Here is a 10,616-nt window from a genome sequence, read left to right as displayed (position 1 = left end):
GGAACATGCTATTTCTGGTCCTCTTGCTTTTCCATCTCCTGTTGTCATCATCATAACGTTTTGAAGTACATAGATCCTTGAAGCAGATTCCTACTCTGTTTGGGGTGGTCCTAGGTGATAGTCCTGGGTGATAGTCTGGGGTGGTCTTGGGGTGGTCCTGGGTGATAGTCTCCCATGAGTTGATGTTGACGTTGCATTTTTTTCAAGTTGGCCTTAAGGATATCCATGAAGCACTTCTTCTGCTTTCCTCTTAAGTGTACACATTGACTGACTTGGAAGAATATAACTTGCTTCAGTAGTCTTGAGTAGAGACATCTGGATGATGTGGCCATCCCAGCAAAGTTGATATTGGGTGATCATTGCCTTGATGCAGGTGATGTTTGCTTGCGAGGGGAAGCTAAAGTTGGTGCGACTGTCTACCCACTGGATTAAATGGATCTTCTGTGGGCAGTATTGATGGTCCTTCTCCAACAACTTCGGGTGTCTCCTGTATTTTTTCCACCTTGAAGCTCTGTATAGTAAGGTGGGGAGAGCTTCTCTGGTAGAAGAAAGACCAGTAGAAACCTATGGAAGCCAGAAGGCACCAACAACAGAATAGCAGTAGAAATTTAAGACCATTTCAGGGATCCTAGTGATATCTGCTAGAATTTCCATGAAGAATAACAAGTCTCCAAAAGCTTAAAGTAATTTAAAAAAAAATGTTCACCCAGAAACAGAAACAGACCAGCTGAAATGTCAACCCAAAATGGTCCCCTTGGGCAAATAGATGGATGGATCAGTATCTAGAAGGGCCAGCAAGCCTATGAATGTTCTTCATGACATGCAGGAAGATGAGATAGTAAAAGCAAGTATCTCACTAGTGGATTTGCCTTTGTTTTTCTCAGGGTTGCCAAAAGCCTCAGTGGATTGTGTCATCTTTGTCAAGTGATGTCTCTAGTTCAGACGCACTTTCTATCGTTTACAGTCATGGCCGATCTGCAGAATATCCACTGTCTTGATGATACCACGCCACCACTACCACAGTGACACCACACCACAGTGCTTCCAACATAAATGGCTCTTCTCCACCTTTGGTCCTGTTTTCCCTCTCTCTCACATGGTAGAACAACTGCTGGGACTGAGTCACCTGAAAAATGATGATCAATATGTCTGCAGTGGGCCTTATTCTTCCACCTTACATTGCAAGCTGCCATGTGCTTTGAGTTCCTGCATCTCACTGCCACCCCATTTGCACTTTTGGTTTTATGTTTGATTTTTAACTTTTTTTTCTAGTGCTGGGTAAAGGCCTGGATCAAAGTGAGATATTTTGTTGTCCTGAGGAGCTTCAACCCTGTAGGCCTGTGACAAAAACACAAGGGTTTGTGGTATTGCTGTTGTGAGACCACAATGCCTTTCTTTAGGGTTTGCTGCAGTTGGTAACACCTGAGACCTCTCCTTTACATGCAGAGTCCAAGTGCAAGTTTGCTGCATTATAGGAATGAAAACTGTTACATATGAGGGTATTTCTGAACATAAAGGCAACTTGAAAATAAAACCAGTTTTGGTGCAATGGTCATGTACTGGCACTCATCACTTCCCTGTGTTTTTGTAAGCAATTGGGGCATTTGACAATGCTGTCATCCATGTTCTCTGCTTCTGTGTAGTTCCCCACCCACTGCATGCAAGGTGCTTTTATTTAGAAATTACCATTACTTTCTGAAAGACCCTTGTATTTAATCCAGACAGAGGCAGAAGTTGGCTTGTCTGGCCTGGATGAGCCTCTGGTGTGGCCAGAGGACAAGCTCTGGGCCAGGTGGGGAGCTAAGCCTGAATACAGTCTCCCAAGAGACATATCTTCACTTGGGGGTTATGTAAAAGGAGTCAACCAGGGAATCAACTGCCCAAACCGGTCATGGCTGAAGGTGAGGGGCCTGGGTCAGGCTTTTCAATCTCCCATTTCAATTCTCACCCTTCCCTTATATGTTGCAGAAGAAAGAGTTAATCCTGGCTTCCAGACACAGACACCAGGCAGCACTGATTCAACAGAGCTTCCCAACTGATTTGCAAAACTCTCCCAAAGGGAGAAGATGTGTGTTGTGAGGGCTATAAATTCTCCAACCCTAGCAGCAGCAGGTGAATTCATGGGTGTTGTCCCACATGCCAGAGAGAGACCAAAACCCTGGGAGGAGGAGGAATCTTCTGCAAAACTGTGGTGAGTCCTCTCTGGGAGTCTGCTGATCCTGAACAAGGGAGCTGCATGGCTCTGTAGTGGGAGTTTCATAAAAGAACCTCAAATCTGACCCTGTGTCATTATGGCCTCATTAAAGGCCCTCCTCCAGGTACCACTGCTATGAATATGGATTTCCCATGTGATCTGAGAACTCAGATTCAGCAAACTCTGGGACCTAGTTTGGTTCAGAGCCCATCATCCTGGTAGCTGGGTGCTTGTTTTGGTACTGTGGAGCTACACAGCCCCTTTTCACTAGCAGTGTTGATGGCTGTATGCAGTCTGGCACCTGTTTCACTATTTAGACATATACATGAGCTGGTGTCCATAGGGACCTGATGCATATATACTGCCTCCTAAAAAACAAGTGGCATATTCATGCATCCAAGTCTGGACAAAAGGCCTGGGCTTTACAGGGTCAGGACTGGTGATGCTCTCCCATCACCTGCATGCTTGCTGGGAGGTGGCACCATTATGAAGGAGGTTAGCGTCTCTCTTGGACCTCTCACAACCTTGCTGCCTTCTTTAACCTTCATAATGTCCTTTGTTCTTTTGACCAAGGCACCCAGAGTCTGTATCAGGTCACCAGATGTAGTTTATGTGAGACTGGCTCTGCCAAATAAGGATTTGTATTTGCTTCTGATCAGCTACTAGCTGGGTTAATGGATTTCTTGGTGTCACGGTCAGACTGGGGAAAAAACAAAAAAAGCAGGTCCGATGGACCCAGAATGAAAAAAAAAATCCAGCCTTTCTCAGTTAAATGAAAAGTTAGTAGAAAAATTGAATAACAAATCACTGTGCTCAACTTTAAATGAAATGTTTTGTTGTCATTTGGGGCATTTTCTAATGTTTTGTTGTCATTGATTTGTTGTCATTTGGGGCATTTTAACACAAATCATTGAGTCATAGACTTATAGTGAAGTAGGGCTGGAAGTGACTTTTAGGGTTAGTCTAAACCCCTGCCTGAGGCTGAATTATCCCTATCCTAGCCATCCCCTACAACCATAATCTGAACTTTACATATAATTACTGTCAAACCTGACACAATACAGACCTAATGAAATGAGGGCAATGAAAATGGTTGCGGGGCTGGGACACATGACTTGTGAGGACAGGCTGAGGGAATTGGACTTATTTAGACTGGAGAAGAGAAGACTGAAGGGAGATTCGATAGCAGCCTTCACCTCCCCGCAGGGTGGTTGCAAAGAGGATGGAGCTGGACTGGTCTCAGTGGGGGCAGATGGCAGGGCAAGGAGCAATGGGCTCAAGCTGCAGCATGGGAAGTTGAGTTTAGAGATGACGAAAAACTATCTCACAGGAGGGTGGTAAAGCACTAGAGCAGATTACCCAGAAAGGTTATGGAGCCTCCATTCTTGGGGGATTTTAGAAACTGGCTAGACAAAGCCTTGGCTGGGATGATGTAGTTGGGGCTGGTCCTGCTTTGAGCATGGGATTTGACTAGATGTGACCTCCTGAGGTCCCTTCCAACCTGAATTTTCTATGATTTGATGATAGATTGAGGCATCTTTGAGAAAAGCAGGAAGGGAGAGAAAAAGGAGGTGCTCCCTGCCACCTTTACCCAGTAGCCTAGGGCTTTGGGCTCTCACCTAGGATCTAGCAGTCCATGGGTGAATGGGGACTTAAACTTTTAGTCACTAACCTCTGGTATCCAGAGGTTGGGTGTTCTCAATCTCTCTTGTTGCAGTTGCTCTACCTGGCAAGATTTAAAAAAAAAATGCACACTGTCCACTGGGCTGCACCATGCTCCGCCTGTCCCTACTCACCTCTGCTTCTGGGCTGTGCTTTACCCTGGTGGAGCAGCTGGTGTTGGCTGCTCCTGGGTCCACTGTAGCCAGGGCTGGGGTGAGTGCTGGCCCTGCGCCACCCGGGGCTCCACTTCCTGTGCTCATCCCAGCCTGTGCTGGAGCAGCCCCGGAAGCAGCCAACACCAGCTGCCTGCACCATGGCAAGGCACAGCCCAGGAGTTGGGGTGACCCCAGGCATAAGGGACAGGAAGAGCATGGCGCAGCCCAGCAGCTGCAGGCAGCTGGTGCTGGTGACTCCCAGGGCTGCTGCAGCCCGGGCTAGGGTGAGTGGGGCCATGGCCCTTTCCCCTCCCCCCACAGACTTACCTGCTTGGGTCGGGGGGCGGGGGGGACAGCTATGCTGATAGCATAAGAGCAAATTTACTTTGCATATAATGAATTATGGATCTAAATATGCTCAATGCATAAGAGTGCATTTGCATATAAAGAGCACGCATAAATCGAGGGAAGCCTACGCATCCCATCCCATCATTTTGTTTTTTGTGTCCAGTATTGACTTTGTCAGCAATTTTTCCTGAAACCTTCATTGCTATTTAACAGAGTTTGGTGCCCCAGATGAACATATTTTCCAATATCTATTCATTCTATTTTATTAGAAGAAAAATACACTGTGGGTGAAGCTTTCTAAGATGCTGCTCCAGGACAACCCATCAGCACCCAACAGCATTGGCACCAACTCAACGATATTCTTCCTCACCGGCATCCCTGGGCTGGAAGCCATGCATCACTGGATCTCCATCCCCTTCTGCACAGTGTTCACCATGGCTCTGCTAGGGAATGGCACCCTCTTGTATGTTATAAAGACTGAGCCATCCCTCCACAAGCCCATGTTCTATTTCCTCTCCATGCTGTCCACCATTGACCTAGTGCTGTCTATGACCACCATGCCAAAAATACTGAGCATTTTCTGGTTCAATGCCCGGGAGATTAGCTTTAGTGGCTGCCTCATGCAGATGTTTTTCCTTCATTCCTTCTCCATCATGGAGTCAGCTGTGCTGCTGGCCATGGCTTTTGATAGGTATGTTGCCATTTGCAACCCCCTACGGTACACTACCATACTTACCAATGCAGTGATAGCCAACACAGGACTTGCTGCCTTGGCCAGAGCAGTTTTTCTCACGTTTCCTCTGCCCTTCCTCCTCCGGAGGCTGCCCTACTGCCACTCCCACATCATTGCCCACTGCTACTGTGAGCACATGGCCGTGGTGAAGCTGGCCTGTGCCAATACCAAGTTCAACAATATCTATGGGATCATCGTAGCCTTCTTTATTGTGGGGCTAGACCTGATGTTCATTGGCCTGTCGTATGTCAAGATCCTGGGGACAGTGCTGAGCCTGGCCTCCAAGGAGGAGCGGGCTAAGGCCTTTGGCACTTGTGTTGCCCATGTCTGTGCCATTTTAGTAGTTTACACCCCAGTGGTTCTGTCATCCACAATACACCGGTTTGGCCACCGTGTGTCCCCTCATATCCACATCCTTATGGCCAATTTCTACCTCCTCTTTCCTCCTGTGATGAACCCCATTGTATATGGGGTGAAAACCAAACAGATTCGTGACAAGGTGCTTTTCCTGTTTTGCCACAAGAGGATCTAAGCTGAGTGTTGCCTGGATTCAGGTACTGGGAGGATTGATGAGACCCAGTTGTGAGTTTCCTACCCACCCAAGCTCATGAGGCCCATAATGCAATTATTTCTATCCTGAACAACCCTAAAGTCTTTCAGAAATAATGGTGCATCACTACAGTGAGCTGGAAGACAGTTGGTTGATACACATGCAGTAGGAGCTCCTGGAAGCATCATGATTTACTTGGTCAGCACTGAAGGCTTACCTGACTTGACCTAGCTGTAAATGAGTATGTGGTCATTCAAGTCAAAGGAATCTTAAGGGGGTGGTGTCACTCATTCATGTGGCTCTGGCTACAAAAACTAAGCCAATTCCTGATACCTCACTTAGGCTTGAGTGAACCTTTGACCTTGACCTAGAGTTGGGCCCCAAATGTTCAGACTTAATTTGGTCACAGAATGAAATGTCCGGTTCCTGCAGCTGCAGAAAGCACCTTGGAATGGTGAGTCCTTCAAAACTAGCACAGGCAGTGCCATCTTCATGAATCTTCCCCTCTAGGGGCAACAGACAGATGTTTCACCACACCACACAAACAACGCACGAGTGTAGGATCCTGATTCACAGAAGCCGCCTGTTCATCTTTAAACATATCTACTTCCACTGGCTTCAGAGTTTATGGTGGAGGGGGGTGTTGATACAGTTTAATGGGATGTCTTCTCTGCTTAAATCTTAGCTTGAGTGCTTCCCTGCCTCAGGGCCTGTGAAAAGCCATGAGGAATAATAAACCTGATCTCGGCGGTACTTGAGACTTTAGGTTACTCTGATAAAATTATGAGAAATTTCAAAGTATTCAGCTCTGACTTCCTGGGCCTGACAATAAACCTGTTTATAATAAAACACTCGTTGAACCATCTTCGTTTTATTTTGTTCTGTGTTTAACTTTGTCTATTGATGCACACATGATATATTTTTAATACAATCAAACTTCCGGCTCCAAGTGAAGTGGCAGTTTTTCCATCTCCTGAAGCCCTTACATCCAGACTGGAGGCTTCTCTTAAAGACCTACTTCAGCTAAACCTAAGTTATTGTACAAGGATAAGTGGATGAAATTCTATATTTGGGTTAAGCAGGAGGTCTTGTTAAATGATCTAATGGTCTTGGCTCCCCTTAAAATGTATTGGTTTCTTCTAGAGACAAGGATTACTTTGTGTTCCTTAAAATTTCTTGTGCTTTCACATAATTATTATTTTTCTGACTGTGCTTTTAATATTGTGATGCTTACAATCACATTCACATATTTTTCCTGAAAGTAATATTAACCCATCTCCATGCTTGTGCTTCTTTACTTGATGAAATGGTAATGTTAGCTAGCTAAATACATTCTTTAGGAAGCAGCTGACTCCAATCAGTGACCTTTAAGTATCTATGACAACTATGACACCTTCCGCCCTATCAATCCACTTGTAAAATCCAGTGTTTGGTTCACATAGATCCTAGAAGAGAGTTTTACAATTTTAATCTGATTTCTAAGGATTTACACCAGTTTTGTCTATAACAAATTTATAAATAGTAGGGTTTCATGGGGTTTTTTGCCTTTCATGGAATGTTTAAAAGGCATCTTTAACGTCAATGTGTAAGAGTGATTTTTACAAATTGTGACTTCTAAGTACATGAACCATTTTCTACATGAAGAAAGGCTCCTCTCAGAAGAAGAGCCATATATGACAATGATTATGTGGGGATGGGGAGGGGGAAAGAGAGCAAGAGACAGTGAGAGAAAGAAGGATCATGTCTCTATGAACGAGGATTTAAACACTGTAATTGAATCATAGAAAATGAGGGTTAGAAGTGACCTCAGGAGGTCACATCTAGTCCAACCCCCTGCTCCAAGCAGGACCAACCCCAACTAGATCATTCCAGCCAAGGCTTTGTCTACACAGATCCTCAAAACATCCAAGGATGGAGATGCCACTGTCTCTCTGGGGAGCCTGTACCAGTGCTTCACCACCCTCCTTGTTGTTAGATCCTGACTCCATGCGATGCCCATTGACTAAGAAGACAATGGATCGATGCCGTCATGCATCACCTGCACACATTGCTCATCAACGGCTCAAAAGGGAGACAGCTTTGGGCCAGCTCCCAAAAAAACTGGGGAGCAGCCATGAACGTTAGATATTTTCCATATTTATATACCTTGGGTTATGCTCATTAACATTTACCACTTAGGCTTGAGTGAATCTTTGACCTTGACCCTTGACCATGCTGGGATGCCCATCTGCTTGCATTTCTGCTGGTCTGTCTTCCTGCCTCCCTTTGCTGCCTGCTACCTAGGCTGCCAAGGCATACTTACAGCACCACAGGGAGAAGAGGGTGGAATGGACTGAATTGGTAGGCACATTACCATCAGATCAAGGGAAGTGATTTGGCACTGGGAAGGCCACATCTGGAGTCCTGTGTTCAGTTTTGGGCCCCCACTACATAATGCACATGGACACATTGGAGAGAGTCCAGTGGAGGGCAACAAAAATGGTTCAGGGGCTGGGGGACATTATTTGTGAAAAGAGGCTGAGGGAAATGGGCTTATTTAATCTGCAGAAGAGAAGACTGAGGGGGGATTTGATAGCAGCCTTCAGCTCCCTGCATGGGGGTTGCAAACAGGATGGAGCTGGACTGTTCTCAGTGAGGGTAGATGATGGAACAAGGAGCAATGGGCTCAAGTTGTAGCAAGGGAAGTTGCAGTTGGATATTAGGAACAACTATCTCATGGGGAGCGTAGTAAAGCACTGGAACATGTTGCCCAAAGAGGTTGTGGACTCTCTATCTTTGGAGGTTTTGAAGACCTAGCTAGACAAAGCCTTGACTGGGATGAACTAGTTGGAATTGTACCTGCTTTGAGCAGAGGGTTGGACTAGGTGTGCCCTCCTCAGGTCCCTTCCAACCTTCATTTTCTATTATACTATGGTTTCATGTTTTGGTTCCACAGAACCATCCTTTTCTATGGACAGCCATTCTGGTAGAAATTTCCAACCTGTCTTTGAGGGTCTTCCTGGGAGCCGACACACAAGGTTCTTTGAGTAAATCTGATATCTTTTATTAGTGAAACTATTTTCCAATTTCCAATTATTCCTGAGCTTTTTAAAAAAATTCTCCCTGTGGTGTTGCATAAAGAAGGCTAAACTTGATAGGTAGGTCAGAGACAGGCTGCTTCTTCCACCAAGCAGAAGCATGTGCCCATGCCTGTGCATAAGTATGAAGTCCAGATGTGGTCCAGGGGTGCCAAGGATGGAAAAGAAGCTGCAGCTTATATGACCATGTTTTTTCACTTTGTTACCTGTTACCAGCAGCACACAAATAGTAGGGGATGGGGAAGCATGATGGAACTGAGCTGATTTAGTACAAGGGACTATATTCTGCCCCCTGTACACAACAGCTAAAGTTCCCATGCCAACATCCTCAGAGCCCCAGGAGAATCACAAATCCATTTAATCTGAATATGTCCATGGGCCTCATTTCCTGTATTACTGGCCTACAACTCCTTCCAGATCAGCCTAGAGCAGTAGTCTCCAATATTCACTGACCCCCAAGGCCATCTTGCCAACTAAGCATTGTGCTGCTGGAAATATCACACTTTGCTCACCTGGACAATCTCAGTTTTAACTGCTTAATTTCTTGTGGCAATAAGCAATGGCTGAAGGTCTTGTGGACAGCCTGGTGCCCACTAGCTCTGCATTGGGGACCACAGACCTACACCATTTCTGTAATAGGATCAGCATCCTGTCACGAATCTGTTTGGTTTTGACTCCGTACACAATGGGGTTCATCATGGGAGGAAAGAGGAGGTAGAAATTGGCCATCAGTATGTGGATATGAGAAGCAACATGATAGCCAAACCTGTGAATTATGGATGAGAGAACCACAGGGGTGTAGAAGACCAAGATGGCACAGATGTGAGAGATGCAAGTGCCAAAGGCCTTGATCCTCTCTTCCTTGGAGGCCAGGTTCAACACCGTCCTCAGGATCTTGACATATGACAGGCCAATGAACATCAAATCAAACCCCACAATGAAGAGGGCTACAATGATCCCATAGATGTTGTTGAACCTAGAATTAGCACAAGCCAGCTTCACCACAGCCATGTGTTCACAGTAGCAGTGGGCAATGATATGGGAGTGGCAATAGGGCAGCCTTCTGAGGAGGAAGGGCAGAGGAAACATGAGTAAAACAGCCCGGGACAAAGCTGCCAACCCAATCTTCACTATCAATGCATTGGTGAGTATGGTCGTGTACCGTAGAGGGATACAAATGGCAACATACCTGTCAAAAGCCATGGCCAGCAGCACAGCTGACTCCATGATGGAGAAGGAATGAAGGAAAAACATCTGCACCAGGCAGCCACTAAAACTGATCTCCCGAGCATTAAACAAGAAGATACTCAATGTTTTTGGCATGGTGGTCATTGACAGCACCAAGTCAATGACTGCCAGCATGGCGAGGAAGTAGAACATGGGCTTGTGGAGAGAGGGCTCAGTCTTGATAATGTACAAGAGGGTGCCATTGCCTAGCAGAGCTACAGTGAACACTGTACAGAAGGGGATGGAGATCCAGCGATGCATGGCTTCCAGCCCAGGGATGCCGGTGAGGAAGAATATCGTTGAGTTGGGCACTGATGGGTTGTCCTGGAGGGGCATCCTTGCCAGCTTCACCCACAATATCTTTCCTTACAATAAAACATAAGGAGCAAAGTCAGAGTAATGGTTGTAAATTCTATACATGCTCAGTATCAGTCTAGGTCCCAGCTAACCTGGCCACATCTATACTGCTATTTATTCCTCTGCCAGGACTGCCATCCAGCCAAAACTGACCACATCAAATCCTTTTTCTCATTCCCAGCATCATTCCTCCCCATCCCAGAAGGTCTGATGAACATCAGGGTCTGATTACAAGCTTTCTCCTAGATTTTGCAATCAGCCCACAGTTTATTCAGTGCTTACTGGAGCACTGCAGGGCTACCTTAAGGTATCT

At 45.9% G+C, this 10,616-nt stretch overlaps 2 protein-coding genes across 2 annotated transcripts; one reads left to right on the top strand and one right to left on the bottom strand.

The window, feature by feature from the left end:
• Nucleotides 1-456: 456 nt before the first annotated feature.
• Nucleotides 457-5,624, top strand: LOC102381834 (olfactory receptor 52K1-like). Its single transcript, XM_006032096.2, has 2 exons — nucleotides 457-491; nucleotides 4,715-5,624. The coding sequence occupies exons 1-2, from the start codon at nucleotides 457-459 to the stop codon at nucleotides 5,622-5,624; spliced, it is 945 nt and encodes a 314-aa protein (XP_006032158.2).
• A 3,623-nt stretch (nucleotides 5,625-9,247) lies between these two features.
• On the bottom strand, nucleotides 9,248-10,282 carry LOC102381581 (olfactory receptor 52K1-like). The gene has a single exon (XM_006032095.1). The coding sequence runs from the start codon at nucleotides 10,280-10,282 to the stop codon at nucleotides 9,248-9,250; it is 1,035 nt and encodes a 344-aa protein (XP_006032157.1).
• Nucleotides 10,283-10,616: the final 334 nt, after the last annotated feature.

Source organism: Alligator sinensis, unplaced genomic scaffold (assembly GCF_000455745.1).
Source record: "Alligator sinensis unplaced genomic scaffold, ASM45574v1 scaffold364_1, whole genome shotgun sequence".
In the NCBI taxonomy this organism is placed as follows: Eukaryota; Metazoa; Chordata; order Crocodylia; family Alligatoridae; genus Alligator; species Alligator sinensis.
The sequence above is the reverse complement of the archived record's forward strand: the minus strand, read 5'-3'. Positions and strand labels throughout refer to the sequence as shown.